The 19,567-nt window shown below is 39.4% G+C and overlaps 2 protein-coding genes across 23 annotated transcripts in view; one reads left to right on the top strand and one right to left on the bottom strand.

Annotated features, from left to right (window-relative positions):
* The window catches only part of LOC124310057 (tubulin monoglutamylase TTLL4-like), a 197,804-nt gene continuing 178,237 nt past the window's right edge, over positions 1-19,567 (top strand). For 9 of the 22 annotated variants that reach the window (XR_006909619.1, XM_046773591.1, XM_046773593.1 and 6 more), the window contains exons 1-3: positions 1-177; positions 2,106-2,506; positions 5,722-5,827. The gene's annotated coding sequence lies outside the window, so the exon portion shown is untranslated. The other 13 variants (XM_046773598.1, XM_046773601.1, XM_046773599.1 and 10 more) reach the window with 13 other exon arrangements.
* Positions 7,406-9,518, bottom strand: LOC124310065 (enhancer of split mgamma protein-like). Its single transcript, XM_046773639.1, has 2 exons — positions 9,049-9,518; positions 7,406-8,544 (listed from the first exon to the last, which is right to left on the bottom strand). Exons 1-2 carry the CDS (start codon positions 9,118-9,120, stop codon positions 7,990-7,992), a joined length of 627 nt encoding a protein of 208 aa, XP_046629595.1. The 5' UTR covers positions 9,121-9,518; the 3' UTR covers positions 7,406-7,989.

The following is a 19,567-nucleotide window of genomic DNA, read 5'->3' as shown; positions in this document are numbered from 1 at the left end:
ATCGAGCTGCATGTTAAAACCGCTACAGCTGGTGGATGAAGCGTGCCTAGTGGAATGATAACTGACTCTTGGAAAGTGTGCGACACGTATCGTTTACGGGTTTTCCACCGATTATTGACAGCGTTAAGTGAAGTGTGGAATAGTGAAAAGCTGTCACGTGCCTCCTGTGATTAAAAGGTGAATATCAACCTTGAATAACCTCGATCATCTAGCGTGTTATCCGAATTCTGCGCATTCGAACGCCCTGCCGTCGTCAATCCGTATTTACATTCTACATACACTTCCGCTCTGCCATGTGCGGAATAAATTAGCCATTCCTTAGTCAGTAATCGATCGTCGATTCGTTTCTGTCTGACTGTAATCCCAACGTTTCATCGCGTGTCTCTTAATATTCGTATTTGCGAGAAAGTGCTAACTTCAGTTCGTTCCGCCTCGTCTGCGATCCACATAAGACGAAGCACAACAAACAAAGGTCAATCGTGCGTGTCGGTCGGTATTCGCGTATATTCATCTCTGTCAGAAAAACATTCGATTATCTCCCCTTCAGTTGTTTGGTCCGAATGAAATCTCACGATTCGTGTGACATTGAAATTGCCCTCAAGTACACGTACTCAAACATTACTCGGAAAAATATTCCGCGCGTGTAATGTACGCATGTTTGTGTTTGATGTGAAACATCCGTACGTCGAGTGAATACCTAAAATAAATAAGGCTCGCCAACAAAAAGATTCAACGAGGTTGACGTGAGTAATGTTAGTTCATTGTTAAGGAACAACTGTATCGAAATATGAGGGTGTTTAGTTTTATGACGAGTTACTGAATTTCGGACAATTCGAAAATCATAAAATAACGGTTATTCTTCGTCATGAATAGATACCAGGATAACGTTACTAACTTCAATACAATGCGATATACGCCATATTTGTATTTCACGTGAATATAGCTGCGATTAGTGATGCGAGAAACGGGTTTGAGCCGGCGACCGGCAGTTTTGTAACACGTGCCATAACATTGTTCTGCGATATAGTACGGAGAAAGTATGTATAACGGATAATAGATATCGGTTGCTACGAAATTCGAAGTCCGATTTACCCAGCCGATCGGTCATCGCCAACGGAACTCGAAACCGAGGGTGAAAACACGAGTCGTTGATGCGCATGCGCAGAAGGCGACGCGTTTGAACCACGTTTTGAAATTCTTAACCTTTACAATCAGTAGAGGTCATCGAAGTAACGCGTGAAGATCGAGGGAAAAATTAGGTACACCTAACAAATTAACGATAAGTTGACTTTCGTGACCGTGTAGATTTTATACCGGTTTGATTTCGTTGGGTGACGGTTAGGGATGGAATGTTGCACTTTTAGCAGTCAATTATAATTTTCGTCTTTAGTTTTCTTTGATATAAAAAATGAAAAATTTTTACATGAATTACGCATCGATCACTCACCGTCAAGTTAAAAACCTTGCACAGCTAGGTAATTATTAATCTCTGTTGTATCTGAATACTTTTTAATGTTTACATAAATGCCAACGTTTAAGATTTGATCTTATCATTAAAACTACTATGTCGGTAACAAATTAACGACATTAAGTTCGAATAATTATAAACGCGTGAAATGATGACCGTATAATAATTTCGAGCACGTTTTATCGCAACATTATATCCGAATTAAGTAAGATTTACGTTAGACTGCGCTCGCAATTTGCCAATCTTTTACCGATCTAATGATCGGCTGCTGAATCACGAAAGCTTGGATTATAAATTTTTCAGAATGTCTTGCTATTTTTAACTTTTACAGCGACGATACAAAGTGTAGAAAAGAAAGCAAAGTTCGCCATGAAAAGTTATCGTTTTCGTGTTAGGTGAAAAAAAGTGTATAAATTAAACGAAACGTTGATGCCAGTTTAGACTTCGAGAATCTTCAGCGATCAGGGCGAAAAATTTATCGGTCGTTATTCTCCGTGTATATTAGAAGATTAAAGTGTCAAAGCAACGACGGTTTTTTCTTATTTTTAGATTGTATCTGACGCTTTTTTTCTCTCTCTCTCTCTCTCTTCCGTCGGCCGAAAGTTTCAGATTATTTAAATTCTTGAATCATCGACAGAGCGATCGCGGGGAACCCGAAGGAGAGGATAAATTTAGTGCGCGTTGATTGAACACACTGATCACTTGTCACAAATTCACAGACGAAACGATATCGTCGGTGGTTTCAGCTGTAAGAGAGACTGTTGTATCATCCTGTAATAATTTTCACGTGTGTGTGTGTGAATAACAATCGAGACTTAATGGACGCTACAAAAATTTCTTGGCATAGGAAAATCGGCGACGAGTTGTAACGATGAACACTGTCGCCGAAGGAAAATTTACGATTCAAACAAAGTGAAGTGAGAAAATTGGATCCGTGCCAACGTGCGGCTGATTTATATCACGTGACGTGTAAAACCGAGAGGAGACGATTAGTCGCCGAATTAATCTTGCATCGTTAGTTCTCCTTAACATATTTATGTATGTATACATTATGTATTATACGAAAGGCCACAGGACGATAAGCACAGTGAATCGGCCTCAGAAGGATATCTGGATCATCATTTGAGGGTATGTTGGTATTAATAAGATGCAGCAAGTTTCAGATTTTTATCTACTTTGTTTTTTGAATAAATCGAAAACAACAGAAAATCAGAAAATTGTTTTTTTCTCTAAAACGGCTTGACTGATTTGAATTAAATTTGGTCACATCATAGAGCTATATAAAAGCTATGATCCGGAAAAATTACAACTCATAATTTTCGTAATAACCATTTGAAACAGGCGATTTTTCTCGAAATTATTATTTTTTTTTTCTGTGATAGCGTATTCGTACAATTTTGAAACAAATTTTTCTTATACCTTTTTCGATGTAGAATAACCTCTCAAATCCACAACTTGATCGACAAGGTACGCCATATTGAAATTAATAAAAAACCGATTTTTACCCTTGAAACAACAGAAGCGAAGTTTACTCGATTGCTTCATAAGTGCAGACAGCATAAAATATTCAAAACAATAATATGGAATTAATTTTTTTATTTTCTTAAAATACTTTGATATTCAAAAATTAATTATAAAAATCTGAAACTTGCAGGATCAACGTATCTTATTAGTACCAACATACCCTCAAATGATGATCCAGATATCCTTCTGGGACCGATTCACCATGCTTATCGTCCTGTGGCCTTCATCTTTACTCTATTTTTCTTGTTCTGTTATTTAATTTTAATAGTAAGTAGATTTGCAATGTTCACACTATGTCACAGCTCGTAAATTAATCGCTTTGGGTTACAACGATTCTTGGCATTTTGCACATCATGTTACCTGAGTTATCTCAGGCTGTTCGAAATCGTTTCACGACAGCACGAGAGTAGCGATGATCACTAAGCTAAAAATAATCGATGCCTCGATTAATCTAGTCAAAAAAAAAAAAAAAAACAATAGGACACGACTCGATTGAATCGGTAAAAATTAATTTTCTTGAAACGTTGCATATGAAACCAAAATTTCGTGAATTTCCGTATGTAGTCCTAATAGCGGAAAAGTTTTTGATAATTTATAGTTTTATTTAAAATGTTTTCGAATTTCAGGTGAAAGTATTCATTTATCTTTCACTAATAATGTCAAATAGGTACTTAGTAAGTAAGAAAATTATAATAACTGTTACTTTAATCACGTAAATTGATATTGTATTGCATCGTTCGTAGGAGTAAAAAACAAAAACCGATCGTGAAGAAAAATAATCGATTCGGTCGTTTAATCGAGTTTGAAAAACAATCGATTATACTCCATGAATCCGAAAAAATCGATCTAATCGAAAATAGATCATGTTTTGTCATTCTTCTACGAAATGTACAAAATTATACTGTTCTTTTTATAAATAAAAATATTACAGGGAAAAAAATAATGTCTGATCGTTTCATTTCTTTCGTTGCTGTTTCTTTTTTTTTGTTGTAAAAGTAATAAAAAATAAAATGTAAAATACATAATACGTGTTAAAGGAGTGATAATATCGATTTTTCACTCATTCAAACAAATTGTTTCCGCACACACTAAAACTGATGCTACAGTGCTGTCCTTTTGAGACTACTTTTTAGATCAGAAGCTGGCATTTTTTACATTCACCCGTGGAAGAATCGAAAATTAAAAATAATTCGAAACACCCTCATGTGTATTACTACTATACCGGGACGATCTCTTGAAACTTTAAAATCAACCGCGCATGCGCGAGTTTTATCGGCTGTTCGTGCAGGCTGGCCATCCCGAGTTTCAGCCGTCAAACTGTTTCCGGCGGCGATGTGGTTTATACGAATTTTCGAGGTTAGAATCTCGAATAATTGAGGCAGCGACTCGGAAAGGTTTGGGGAAGCATTTGTTATCGGTTCGGAAAGTTGATTCTTCAAAGAACGGTCGAAATTTAATGCTTACGCTCTTTGAAAATTCAAACGTACAAATTTTGCGTAGGTTGGCCCGCCTGCATCGCAGACAAAAATATCGGCGCGGGAAGATTTCGCCGACCAATGAGATCGAATTACTCGGCGCACGCGCGGTTCATTTTCAAGTTTCAAGAGATTGTCCCGGTATATGAACACCAGGGGCGGTCACTGCGCCTAACAGCAGACAACTTCGGTTACGTTGAAGTAACAAGTAGTGCTGGGCCACGTGGATTTTACCCACGTATTAGAGTTAAAAATTGGTTAGGTTAGGTTAGGTTAGATTGAAATATAGACATATACTTTTCACTTTCAGATTAATGGTCTTACGCTAAATGCGAAAGAGATTTCCATAATTACACGCTAGCAAGTTTCCTTTGTTTGAAATTCTTGACGAGGAAAGAAGAAATAAATATTTAATTTTACATCCGTCTTATACAGCTGACGAACAAATACGTATCTGAAAACAAAACAAATGATTTATGCCGGTCAGCTTACAGATACTCGACACTTGTACCAATACCCCGATAAAGAAAATGAAAAAAAAAAATTTACGTACATATTTGCACATTTCAACAGTTCGTCGGAAATTCGCTAAACTCGCATAGTCGTTAGTTCAATGGTAAGGTAAAATGAATTGAATAGAATTCACACGGGTTACGGATTTTTTACATTTTTCATCGAAACGAGCCGATTGGAGTTGAATAGAATGAATTTTATTAAAACATTAACCGCTTTTGACTTCAATTTTATGTTGGTTTGAAAGTGGTCGATACATTTTGAATCACAATTTCGATCTTTTGATTCATTTTTTTTTTTGCCGCGACGATCGCGTCTGTATGTATAGTTTTGATCAGGCTGAAGTTTGCACCGTTATTGTAACGATGCATCTTTAGATAAATTCGATATTTTGCAAATACGTTAATAAAGCATCAACAAGCAACTCAGATTTTCTAAATTCAACATCATCGGTTATTCTAAAAGTAGTATAATGTAGTCATTTTTGTTTCAACGTTTCGACACGTTCACGTTACTAACCTTAGCCTTGGTTATTTTTCAGGAAGTTTTTGTTTTTTGCCAGCTAAATTGCATTTGTTTTTTTATACCTTGCTGAGAATAAATTTAAGCAACGAGATAAATGAGCAAGAACAGTAGCTGCTGCCGCTGCGAGATGCGAGAAACGCTCGTTTAAATGCTAATTATCGGACAAATAAGTAAGCAAACACGTATATTAATGCGAAACCGTACGTTATTTTTCAGGTGAGTGTTGGTGAAGTGTCTTCTTCTTCTCCTTCCTCTTCGTCTTTCGATTGGAGACCTCCCGGAGCAGCTGGTAGGCTGGTGGTGTTTATCCTAGGATACACAAGTAAGCATAAACTTTGTATGTGCCTATGTAATATAATACACCGACCAAAGATGGAATTAACGCTAATTGTTAGTAAATTGGCAATAAAATTTTTACCGTGCTTTAATTAGCCGCAAGAATTTCACGTGTATTTTTATTTTTAGCGATTCCTCACGTATCGCTGTCGGATATTCAGATTCGATTCTTCATTTCTGTTTTTTAGTTAATTTAAAATTCTTCACACCGAAATTCAACCCGAAACTTGTACGTATTTTAATAACCCGCGACTTTTTTAACTGCTTGGCAAAATCGTTCCTTCTCTTTTATTTTTCAATTGAAAGTTTCAACGATGGAATCTGGATGATTTCAGGAAGATGAAGGGGGAAAATATATATATATATACAAGTAAAACACCATTTTTTTTTTTTTTTTTTTGTATTACGTTGCGTATGTTTATTCGAAATAGTTGTTATAATCTAGTATTGTCGCCGACAGACGGCTTTTTCTTTTCTCTCTTTATATACCACTACAGTAAATATCACAGGTACGCGTTTCTGTATATCACAAAAAAAGTTCTGTCTGTCCGGTCTTACCGAAAGCTTTGTACAATGCTACTTTCAATATTACGGTTTCACCTATAATACGGTATAAATTGAACATTCAACAAATTCATCATCACGTCTTAAGATGTCGATGACCGACCAGAAAGCGAGAGGTTCAACAATAATTGATTAGTTTTCAGCGACGCCAGTTTTTCAAACAAAAAAAAAAAAAAGAAAAAAAAACTTCGCTTGGCTTTTGATAGTCGTCGCCGATAATCGCCGTGTAAAAACGACGATGTACAATTGTTGCGAACGAAAATAAACAAATGATAAAAACATAATTCTTACAGCTGTAATAGGCAAATGTAACTTCCATATAGATACATTATTGTCGAATATAGTAAAATGTATACACATATATATATATATATAGATAGATACACATAACGTAATATACCTTCGGTTTAAAGCTTCGGTCACACGCTTCAACGATCCAAAAAAACACACAAAAAAAAAAAAGACAAATTTTCTGTGCCGAAAATGATACTCGTTAAATGGAAAGACATCCCGTTATTGTACTTATAATAATATCGTCGAAAAAACACAATGATATCTGATGATAACCGTTATACCTCTATTATTACACATTTATAACATATAACATATATGGTAAAAAAAAATCGTACATCTGATACTTGGCGTATTTTACCTCTATCCACATTATGAGTTTTGTGCGTTACATGGATAAATGTAATATAGATCATATATGTATACGTTGCGCGTTTCTTAGTCGCTTTTTCTTGAGCAAAGGTCAAAGATATCATATGTGTGTATATATATATATACATATATTTATATATACATATATATATATATACACATATATTCGAAAATAGAGATAAATTTCCGCAAATCCTCAGATATTCCATTTCTTTTAAGACTGAAATCTTTAACAAATATGTCACAGTCTCTTTCTTTTTCTCCTATAAACTACGTATATTATACGCGGAGAGTTTAGGCTCTGCTCTATTTGAAAACAGGTGCGACATCGTCGTTCTTTTATTATTTAATGCTACTTCCTTTTTTGATCTTTGATTTTGATTTTTGTTTTTTTTTTTGTCAAATATCGAGACGATGCCTTCAGTCCCCGCTTGGTTAAAACGGAGCTACAAAATCGATACTAATCCAATCCCGTCGTAACGCGGTGATTTCTCGTAAGAAGAAGGATAAACGGAAAAAGAATAAATGATCACAAATAAAAGTGTTTTAAAAGCCACGGTTTGTTTTTTTTTTCATTCATTCATTATATCACGGTGTAGCTTTTTTTAACTTCATTTATCTTCTCATTCTTCTTCGAGACGTTGAGAGACGGTAAACAAAAGGAGGGCAAAAAAATAAAAAATAAAAAATATCTCGACAAAACAAAACATCACCTCTCAAACTTTTTTCCCCATTGTTCCTATAACGTCACACTCCGAGGTGGGGTGGGGGGCCTGTTAGGCCGATTTTTCCTTCTTCTCTTTCTTCATCCGTCTTCCCTATTGGCTTACATCTTCTTCTTCTTCTCCTTCTGGTTCCCGGCGTACATCGTTTCTTCTTTCAATTCCTTCACGCACGGTTCTACCTTCCACACAGTCCGATTTACCACGGTCTCCAAACGGACTCTGTCGGCTTGGCGACCTGCAGAAGGCCCCGATGACTGAACGAGGCCCCCTCGACGTCGGATCTGGCGGGCGACGGTTGGCTGGAGGCCGGCGTCAGTGGCATGGAATAGTCCTCGCCGATGTCGTCGGTGCTTTCGCTGCCCGTCGGCGATGACTGGGGGGCGATGACGTGGATGGTCAGAGGTCCCGTCTTGTCCATAGCGTTGAGCTTGTGGCCCAAGTGCGTCATGAGCTTGGTTCCAAGGGCGACGTCGACGCCCGGCGTCGCCGCCAGGCACCGGCTAACCTCGTTCGCGCAATGCGTGTAACCGGCCCTGAATCTGTCCGCGTCTATGACCGGGTTAGCCGAGAGTCTTTGCTGCCTCTGGAGCTTGTGGAGGTGTCGAACCGTCAATTCTAGGATGTCGGCCTTCTCGAGCTTCGCGACGTTTTCTCCGTCGCCAGCAAGCGCCGTCACCATCAGGTCCTTCAGCTCGTCGAGACATCTGTTTATACGCGCCCTACGTTTGCGTTCCAACATCGGTTTCATCACCTGGAAATTTACGAAAGAACATTCCGGGGTTAAACGATAATCGTCATCGAGGTTGTATTACAATATTCTCGCAAGTTCTGTTTTATTACTTTAGGGGGGGGGGGGGGGTTTGGGCAAAGTTTTTGTGTTTTTTTTTTAATTTTTATACAGTTTGTTTGAAAAAGCGAGGAAATTTGACGTGGAAAAAGTTCACCGGGAAATTTTCTGCAACGGGATTTGAACCGCGGAAGTAGACGTTGAAATTTTTTCAAACAGCGACACAATTATACCGACTAGACCACCGGACTGATTCGTAGAGTTTAACCGCTACTCACTGAGACTTTTTAGATCGTATCTTTATCCCGAAACATTGAAACCTTGTTTTTTTATCTCAGATCGAGAGTACGAATACAACGTTTCTTCGGTTCATTTTATACGCAATTATTACGATGAATCGAAAGATTGAAGAAAAAGGGTACGTGGATAAAATTGTCTGCTTAAACAAACCACTCCGATTCCGCTTACCTTTCTGTATTGATAAGTCCTGCTGATCGGTTGTTCCTGTCCATCGACAATAACCTGCTCGTGCATCTGCATCTCGACTCTTTGTTTATTTATTTTACTCGTATCTTTTATTCAGATTTAAAATCCTTTGCCTTGCGTCGAACGAACGAATAATAACACAGGTTTTACTTGTATCACACTTCACATTTAACGCCTGTTTATCGCGTCTCACAAGTAATTTAAACAAACCTCAACGCGTCGATCGATTTACGACGTGTATGTAAATAAATCAAATCAAAAAAAAAACAAACAACAATCATACGTTAAACCAACTCTTCGAGAGAACCGTTTACATACTATCCTTCCAACAACGAATCTCGATCTTCAGCGTTTCTTGTCACAAAAACGAGGACTGTTGCGCGTCGGACGGAGCTCTGGGCTAATATGAGCCAGCCGTCGCTCTCTCCGCTCAATTTATAGGCCCAACGGGCCCGCTGGATTTACGGCGGAGGGGAGGAGGGTCGGCGGGGGGGGGTGACGGTGAGGAGTGGAGTGGAGGTAGTCCTTCCGTGGGAACACTCTTAGGAGCTTGGTTCCCAAGCGAGCGCACCACCTGTACGCGGCAGCTGCCAGACACGCGCCCACACCAACCCGTCGTCACCGCTTCTCTCCCTCTCTCCCTCTCTCTCTCTCTCTCTCTCTCTCTCTCTCTCTCTCTATCTCCGTCTCTATCTCGCTCTACGTGTTTTCTTACTCTTTCCGTTGCTCTTCTTATTCCCTACTCTCGTTCTTCTTGTTCTTGTATTATTATTCTTAACGCCGCCATATCATATTATACGTATACCGGGGCCTTAAACAGTTACCGAGTCCTCCCCCCCCCCCCCCCCCCACCCCCCTAATCATCCTCATCCTCCTCGTCGTCGTCGTCGTCGTAATCATTCGATCACGCGTGTCTCGTTCGTATCCAGTGCAAATATGATACCGGAGACCGGTGAAAATGCGGTGTTTAACGTAAGACCGAAAATATTGTATTAGAATGAGAGGTTGGCCGCGCTATTTTCGTGGCGATTTATATGACAACTTGGTGTCAAGAATCGAACGATCTACACCGCGATGATGCTTAATTTTATGCTAATCGGTGACGAATTTTATCGATATGTTGAATTTTCATAACAGAGTTCGCGATAATCGTTTCTTGCGTTCTCACAAGAATCAGAATTTTTCGTTGATTTTAAAGCTACGGATCGAAGTTGTTATACCTTTATAATTGCAATTGTTCACTTTGTATGTAATCGTCGTCTTCAATTATGCGTGTAATGTTGTAATTTTTATTTATTTTTATTTTTAATTCGAGGAAAATCCGGCGATTTTAAAGTAGCTGGTGCCGAACAGTCGAAGTAGTAGAATTATAGTAAATCAATCTTATCGTAAACTTTTACCTTTATTATCCGGTTTTCTTGCTCAATCGCGGTTTCCTGATCTTATATCTCCTGTATACATATATATATATATAGTATATTTACAGTTTATTTATACAGTGGTTCGTTACCGTTTTACGCATCTGTTGTATCAGATTTTTTACGTTATTATGCTCTCACTTTCATCTCTGTCTCTCCTGATTCTTGTCTGTCAGTTTTTTTCTTTTTTTTTTTTATCTACTTCTCGACGCGACGTTTTTGCAATAGTTTCATTACGGAACGTGTCAGCTACCTACAATTAGACGCAAGTCACCGCGAGTGATTACGCATCAGCGGTTACGCTGATCACCGAGAGAGAGAATCGAGGCACTTAAGTAAGGTATACGTGAATATCCGGCGATCGACGTTACTCGATGAATAATTGATTGATCCTCTTATCGGAGGTGGGTCCTTAATCGTTCGATTTTTTACTTTATTTTCTCTACCGTAACCGAGAAATATAGTTATTAGTAAAAAATGAAAATCAGTTTTCTCTTAATTGTAATCAGAATATCCATTGGTATCTGTTACTATTTATTCTTTTCGAGACACGATCGCTTGTTTCATATTTTCTCATAACCGACGATATTGGAACAATAAATTGACGTTGAGTATTACGTGCCTGAAAAAGTTTAGTCAGCTTAACAAACAGATTCAATTTTGCAACATAATGAAAAAATTTAATATCACCAAATACACACTTGTACGACAAATTCCCAGTGATTCTAAAAATATTGAAACCGTGTTTTTAACGATGCTTATTTTACTCAAATTTTCTAACATCGACTAAACAAACAAAAACGTCGACAAATATTTCTCAGTACAGTTGCCGGTCATCTCGACCTTAACGCACTTATCTATTCTAACTTAACTTATTCCACGTCCATCCGCGCTATTTTGTCCAAATCCAAGGATCACGAGGCACCGTTTATTACACACGCATACGCGACACACTTGCCTACATACATTAATACCTCCGCGAGATCGTCCTCGGTTATTTATAATGCACTCTCAGAAATCGCTCTCGTCGAATAATTACCTCGGTAATACTCACCTTCCATGTACGTAATTTTACAACAAGTCTCGAGTCAATAATTACCTATAATTCCGAGTGTAACTTGTATCATTATACAGGCAGGCTTACGTACCGTCATGAGAAATAAAGCAAATGTTAAAATGAGGAAAAGATACACTCAAGCTTATTCGGATCACATACTTTGATCCTTGATCTTGACGGCAATTAAAACTCGACGACTAACAAACTTTACATCACATATAACGTGGATCATTTTGTCTCTTGATGCGTTTTATCATCGTTATCATCGGGATGGAGAAAATTTGAAATCGCATCAAGCACAAGCTGCAAAAATTATCTCGAATAATTTTCTCCGTACGTTTACTCATCGAATCTTATTCTCGGCACGATCGCATCTATAATATTAGTTATTACGTATAGGGGATTGATTTTAACCTAAGGTGTGAAACTTTTTGCGGTGATGGGATCTCGGTTCACGATTTTATCACTTGTAGGTACGATCGGAGTTCGTGGAAAGACGCGTGTCAAAAATTATCCACACTCCGTGTGTGACAAAGTGTCCGTGGTTTGGCTGAACGAAAAAAGAGAAAAAAAAAAAGAAAAATAGAAAAAGCTCTCGCAGAGGTCCGTAAACGCGCCCTTATTTCTCCTCTTCGCGTTCATCGCTGCTCATACAGAGAGTCAGAGTTATTCTCGCGCCTTGGCACGTGTCCACTTTACTCCTGCACGCTGCAGTCTTCATTATATACCTCTGGGAACAATCGTTCTATTATATTTGCGCCTGCACGCTTGCTTTTAACCCTCGCCACGCGTGGTGGTGGAATTTGACATTTTTTTTTTTTTTTTTTTTTTTGTCGCGTAAGTCCAGCCAGGCTGCAGGGTTAAAGTTTAAACGATTTTTTAGCATCGAAATTATAATTAGCTTGTTTGGTGGTGAGAAAAAAAAAATATATATATATATATATATACCTCAGGTCCGCTGCGTTATAACAATATTTTATTAATTTTATGGATTTGGAGTAAACTACATTTTTTTATCGTATCATTGTATGGGTAGTAAAAATTTACCTTGATCATTCACATTCGTTCCAACATTTTCTGCTGTCCGTCTGTCCGTCTTGTAAAAAAAGGCTTACGCAGTTTGGATAATGGAAAAAAGAAGTTTTTTTTTCGCTCGCCAGATCCCAAAATCTCAGCCACGTGCCGCCAATTTTTGACAATGCTAAATTGGGAGTTCGTAATCCGTAAAGGCTTCCACTTTGGTTATGTATTTGGGAAATGAGAGCGCAGTTCTGCACGCGCCAGGCGTTGATTCAAAGAAAAAGAGAATTGTAACGAATAATGAACCGTCGACGTTGACGTCGTTCACAGCACGTGCCCCGCACTTTATACTCGACATTTACGCCCGTTTAACACGCGGCTATCAAACGCGTGCTCCACGTGTGTTTCACATACCTATATGTATATAAATATGTATGCACATGCATGTTACACATTTTTGTATACATTGGATTTGTATATTACATGTGTAAAATATACAGGCATTAGAAATGACACGTCGCACGTTTTTTCTCATTCATCTTATTGTAGTTCTAGTTTTTCTCATTTTATACACAATCCTTGTTAAAAATCAGGTTTTTCAAAATAACTGTCCCATAATCCTAAAACGCGATGAGATTTTCGTTGATTTAGAATTTCTAATTAAATTACATTTTTTTCTCATTCACCTGAAATTTATCTAATTTTCAATCGTGCCTTGCAGAATCGTTCCTGCAACTAGTTGTCGTTTTTCTTTTTTCGTTCTACGTATCGTACCTACATTTCGTCGAATATATATCGACGGTAATGTACCATTAACAAATTTTCAAAAGTCGTACTACAAATTCTTTCCCTATAACTATGTTAAAACGATTTCGTGTAATAAGAAGACAGAGCACGATTCGTTTCTTTTATATTTACACAACGCCTACAACGTACACGACACTTTGACTCCAATAATCGCCATAATATTTGTTCTCCTCAACAACATCAAGTGTTTACATTGCGAAAAGAAAGCAGAATAGAAAAAGACATAGAAAAAAAAAAAAAAAAACAATAAACAATAGGAAAAAAATTTTTCAAATCGCAAACCGTACGATCAGTTATTTCCTAATTCAGACACGGAAGCTCAAGCTCAAGTTTAAGCTGCACACCGTCTCGGGGATGTATAAACGCATATGGCACATGTCGCTTGACGTTGTGGGCTGTGGCTCGTGCCACGATCAGGGCAAAGGTGTGTTTTTTGTTTTTTTTTATTTGGGGGGGGGGGGGGGGGGGGCAGCAGCAACCGAGCACCCCTCGATGAATTTGATATCAACCCCCGGTGGTGTACGGAGTACACGTAAGGGACACATCCGTTCACACGCGGGGCAACTGCATCGAGAATTGGGGTGGAATGGAGGCCGGTGAGCAAAAGCTTTGACGGGGTGGGACGGGTAAGAAGGAAGGGTACGCATGTGTAAAATGGTGCAAGGAGTGTGTGAAGTTGCGTTATACTTGTTACGCACGCGGGGAAACCGTATGTCGTTTGTATAATATATCCGTGTGTAATATGTTCACGAATTGATCCACGTGCCGTGAGAATGTTGCCGATTACACGGAGTATGTCTCTCTCGTTCTCTCATTGTTGGTTAGTCGTGTACTGTACCGTGTTACGTACGCGTACGCATGCATACATGTATATATATATATATATCATATATACATGTGTGTGCGCTGTTGTAATATAGCGAAACGTGAACGCTAAAAACAGCTGCGTCGCTTCTCGTCGACGACTGTCGAGCGTGTGTTGCTCCGGGGTCGTACCTTTATTTCTTCGCAGGTCGCATGCCCGGCTCGCGTTTTACGTTCGACAATTAAATGACCATCGTGGAATGTATGTTTAGTCGAGGAAATAAAGCACTAAAAACGGCCCAACTGTCGATTTTTTGAGCAGTAAGACGGATTTTAATGCGGTTTTTTGCATTCGCTTCGTAAGAGCGCCTACAAACTTTGTGAACTAAATTGATTAATTAATTTTTTGAAAATGCATTATGGCATTAATAATATGCATTTTGCAAGTGCACTTCCAAGAGACACTAAATAAAAAATTTGCTACTCGGGGGTTTTTGGGGTCGCTGAACACGAATATCGCCACGGCAACCGTCTCCGAGGTACCTGGTGCCCAGGGTGGACAGTATAAACGTCTTCTCCTAGAGTTTTGGCGAAAATTGTGATCGAATTTGTGATTGAATTAAGAACAATATACTTTAATTGAGGTAAAAATGATAATACTCAAGATAATTCCAGAAAAAGACGTTGAAACGTTCACCCTGGGCACCACGTACCTCGGAGACGGTTGCCGTATCGATATTCGTATTCAGTGACCCCAAAAACCCCCGAGCAACGAGTTTCGACAAATTCGATCACAATTTTCGCCAAAACTCTAGGAGAAGACGTTGATACCGTCCACCCTGGGCACCAGGTACCTCGGAGACGGTTGCCGTGGCGATATTCGTGTTCAGCGACCCCAAAAACCCCCGAGTAGCAAATTTTTTATTTAGTGTCTCTTGGAAGTGCACTTGCAAAATGCATATTATTAATGCCATAATGCATTTTCAAAAAATTAATTAATCAATTTAGTTCACAAAGTTTGTAGGCGCTCTTACGAAGCGAATGCATAAAACCGCATTAAAATCCGTCTTACTGCTCAAAAAATCGACAGTCCATTGCTTTATTTCCTCGACTAGTTGTATTGTGAGTTCGGGGGTCTCCGTATCGTTGTTCACTGTTTTTTTTTTTTTTTTTTTGTGAGCAGTGCCGCAATTACCGGGATTAAGTGACGAGTTTCGACTTTGTCTTGTTTGTTTTTTTTTTTTTTTTTTTTTTCTTTTATCGTTCAGTCAAACGATTCGTTGTATAGATTTGACAGACGTTGACGTATATATGTATATAACTCGGGGGACGAAAACAATCCGATGCGTTTTCAATTCGATGTAGGAATATGGAAATGGCTCGGATTCTACGAAATCGTAGTAATAAATTCGTTGAATTCACGTTGTTCCTTTGTTTCGGTGTAAGATGGAAATGTGTCGAAGTGTTTTTGTTCGGGATTTCGTATATAATGGGGATGGTAGATTCGTTTTCGATTTTGTGATACGTGAACTTCCATATTTGGAAGTGCGTATGTATATATAACGTTGAAATCGACCAAGGCACCCTATTAATTAACTGTATATTGCAACCATTCTTATCGACACACAGCTATGTAATCGATTACGCTCTTCGAAAACTGATCTTATGTTTATGGTGGTACGCATTTATGGTTTTATCGCTTCGTCCTATAGATACCTAAGTACGTTTTTTGGAATTGCCAGCTCAGGTATGCCTGCAATTAGAACATTCGTGTCGCCTTGATTCAGCTTACGCACCTGGCTCTGGCTAGACGCCGTTAGTAACGGTCATCGGGATTTATTTTACAACCGTAATAACGGCTTGTCGGATTATAGGAAATTTTGAAATACCCTTGGTGTCTGGATTTTGGCTTCGGTTGGAACAACTTGGCGTCAATAAGCCGGAACAACGTCTGTCTAGGAAAAACGGCATACGTGGATATAATGTATTCCGTATTTCCTCCATGTATATAAATAAATGGGGCATTCCGTAATTATCCGTAATCCATAATTATCGATCAGTAATATCGCTTTCAAAAATTGTAGAAAATGAAAACCGTCTGCAAAAAATGTGAGAAAAATTACGAGTGTCTTTCAAAGTGAGAAGAATCGTGTAAAAAATTACGGGCTAAATCCGAGAGGTAAAGGGTCGGACCCAGGTTGAAATGGTGCGGGGACTGGCCCGTATACATATTTTTATTGTGCCGAAAATGTCTCGGAATTTCATGTAAATTAATATAGTCAACATTTATAGGTACTCGGGTAGATTTTAATTGCACGGAGTCTCATTAGGGTACAATCCGAACATGTGACAAACGACGCGGTAATTGGAAAGTCTGGTGCAAATGTGCGGCAAATTGTTTATACGCAGACGATACTTGTTTGTGTGAATATATTTTTCACTAATTGACAATTAACTAAATAAATAAGGCAGTAACCCAATTTCCGCACTCGACGAAAGAATTTTAGTAGAATTTAGTGGAATTACTATCACCATTTTTAAATTCCACGTATCAAGTTTTCCTTGTTTTAAAAGTTGGATGTTTTAGCCCTTCGATTCTTTGATCCTTGTATACTTTTACCCCTCACCCTTGCGTTTGTTACATCCTTAAACCGTAGTCATAGCAATGCTTTTCTGAAAAAGTGTGCAAAATTCCCCGCTCGTCTACCTGACAAAGGTCGTCGGGGTTGCCATAAGCAGCTGCTGTCATTAGTACAATCGACAATTACCAAGTACGTTCGGTGTTTCCGTTTCCTAAACACCACCGTCACCTTGACGACCTTCCCGCACCAAGGGACTAATTATCTTGGCGAACGATGCCTCGCAGGTATTCAAAGGCAATTTATCGATGGCCCGAGTGCCTGGGTAGAATTTAATTTCACATTTTTAACTCCGTCTGGCCGTTGTGTTTATTTAGGTACCTCTGAGTCACACTGCTTCAAAATTCTGACTCTGCTTGGAATGCCGTTATTTTCCACCTCTCTAATTTTACACCACAGATGGTGAAATTCTTATTGTATTTAGTTTGTTGTTGTTGTTGTTTTGCTTTTTTTTTTTTTTTTCAGTTCTTACGAGCGCTTCGGAAAATTATGCTTGATTACGAGTCGATACTTTATCTATGATTGATGCTACATGATGTGTATGTATATATATTTTACTACGGAACGCGTAGCACATTTTATTTACATGCGTTAATTAGCGATACGAATTTTTACACATTACGAAATCGCGTGCCTTTGGTTTTAGAATCTGACAAATCGAATACATCGTAGCGGAATGCGTGTAACGATGAGTAATCGTGACGAAAATTTAACCCCTTCAACCCGCTCCAAATTCCGACCTGCAACACCGCGCATTGAAATCGTTTACAAGTTCTTTAATAAAAATTGTCGGGGGTCTCGAAAATCGATCGATCGGATCATCATCGTATTCTCACCGGCATGAAAAGCAACAAATCATCAACAACGCGTTTGAATATTATCCCGCACATTTCCCTATCGTTCAAAATCAAATCAGGGATGATTCTGCCAAATGTAAAAAAAAATAAATTAACAAAAACTATCGACACCGATCACGGAAGAAAGTCCGAGACCAATGAAACGGTGAAAAAACGAGTCAGGAATGTAGAAAAATGACGTTCAGGGTGGCAGGAGGGACGTAAAAAAGTACAAGAGAAGCGGAAAGGCTGAAAATCGCGGTCGCGCGGTGCACGCGTCAAGGCAACCTGAAACCGCCCTGCAATGCCAGCTCATTCTACTCGGTTCTTCCCTTCTATCGGTTTCCTCGGCGCGTTGCTCGCACGTGTTTCGTTCTACCTGCGGTTCTACCGCCGGCTTGTTCGCTCGCTCGTATCACTCTCTCTTTCTTCTCTCTCTCTCTCTCTCTCTCTCTCTCTTTCCCTCTCTATCCCACCACCTCGAAAGACACGTGTCGACGATCCTTGCCCCCCCTCCCCATTCACCTTCTCCTCCTCCTCCCACTTCTTGTCCGCCTGCCTCGTTGGCATTCGGTAGAGTCGCCCGTGGAGCTCGTGGGAAAATGAAGCAGGTGGTAGCTAGATCTCGGACCTTCTCCCTCTACCTCACCTCCCCCTCTCATCCCCCCCCCGCCACTTCAGGTTGCAGTTGGGCGCTGAACGTGTTCCCTTCTTGTCTCTCTCTCTCTCTCTCTCTCTCACTCTCTCTCTCTCTCTCTCTCTCTCTGGTCTTTTCGTGCTTACTCTTCGCGACGCCGTCCTTTCACCCTGTAAAGGATAACTCCGATGACGGACCACCGCTGACCGAATCTTTACGTATCCCGGCACGTTGGTGTACGTTCTGTCCGATTCCGTGCGTCTTGCTGTCAGGATTCGAGGGATTTAGACCATCCCCCTGCCCCCTGTGTGTAAGACAAATGATGATTCATCTTTCGTTATTTTATTTTCGAATTTGTTTGAAATTTCGATGTATTGACCCTTTCGAACTTTGACCCTCTCCGTCCGTCGGTATATGCAAGTGTTTGTCAGGTTGAGTAGGATTTAAACAATTTTGTTATTCGAGCTAAGGTATCGGGTTTTTTTTTTCAGATCGTTATTGTTGTTTGCGCTCTGTGTAATATTTGTGAAACGATAATGTCGAAGCGGAACGAGATGGAATGAAACAAATGGTTACCGCTTGCCAAATTATCAGATTCCAATACCTGGGAAGCGAAATTCTAAGAAACTCCTGAAACCGTATGTGAAACGACGTGTTCTTTTTGAGAACAGGTAATTAACTCGTTCTATGGGCGAGAAAAGAGAAAAATGATAACTGAGCCGAACGACGTTTGGAAGTTAAAAAAAAAAAGAAGCCGAGAAAAAGTCGATGACGAACCAGGTAAAAATGTCACCCTGCAGGTTCGGGGTCGGTGCAGAAGGACCGCCTAAGTATAAAAATGACGTGTCCGAACCGCCTTGCGGTCAAGGATATAAGCGGATAGACGAACGGACGCAGGTATCAGACCCAAAGGACGTAGGCGAACGTGCGCAACATCATCCGAGTATTTATCCCGGATTCCGAAGACACTGATTCACCCTATCCAACGTCCTTTTCCATTATGCCCGAGGTTAGGAAAGCTGTCGATTCGACGATATTTCATTGGATAATTCGCAGAGAGCGTGGCTTAATTAAAACTCGATACATTGCACGAACTTTAAATCCGTAATTATGCTCTTCGATGATATTCATGGTGGTCACACACCTGGAACCTGTCTGGAAACCCTCGAATTGCCAGTGGATTTTTAATTTCGTCATCGAAATGACTGAAAATATCAGTTTTTGTTTTTTATGGTGGTAATTGGAAGTAAATTTTTAAGATAACAAGCTTACTTTCTTTCGTC

Source organism: Neodiprion virginianus, chromosome 1 (genome assembly GCF_021901495.1).
Source record: "Neodiprion virginianus isolate iyNeoVirg1 chromosome 1, iyNeoVirg1.1, whole genome shotgun sequence".
In the NCBI taxonomy this organism is placed as follows: Eukaryota; Metazoa; Arthropoda; class Insecta; order Hymenoptera; family Diprionidae; genus Neodiprion; species Neodiprion virginianus.
This window is presented reverse-complemented; position numbering and strand designations above follow the sequence as displayed.

What these genes read in the sequence shown, in the direction of transcription:
- LOC124310065 (XM_046773639.1), bottom strand. Translation starts at nt 9,120, where the DNA reads ATGCAGATGCACGAGCAGGTTATTGTCGATGGACAGGAACAACCGATC. An exon ending in GGACTTATCAATACAGAAAG is followed by an intron (nt 8,545 to 9,048) that starts GTAAGCGGAATC and finishes GTAAATTTCCAG; the next exon opens with GTGATGAAACCGATGTTGGA.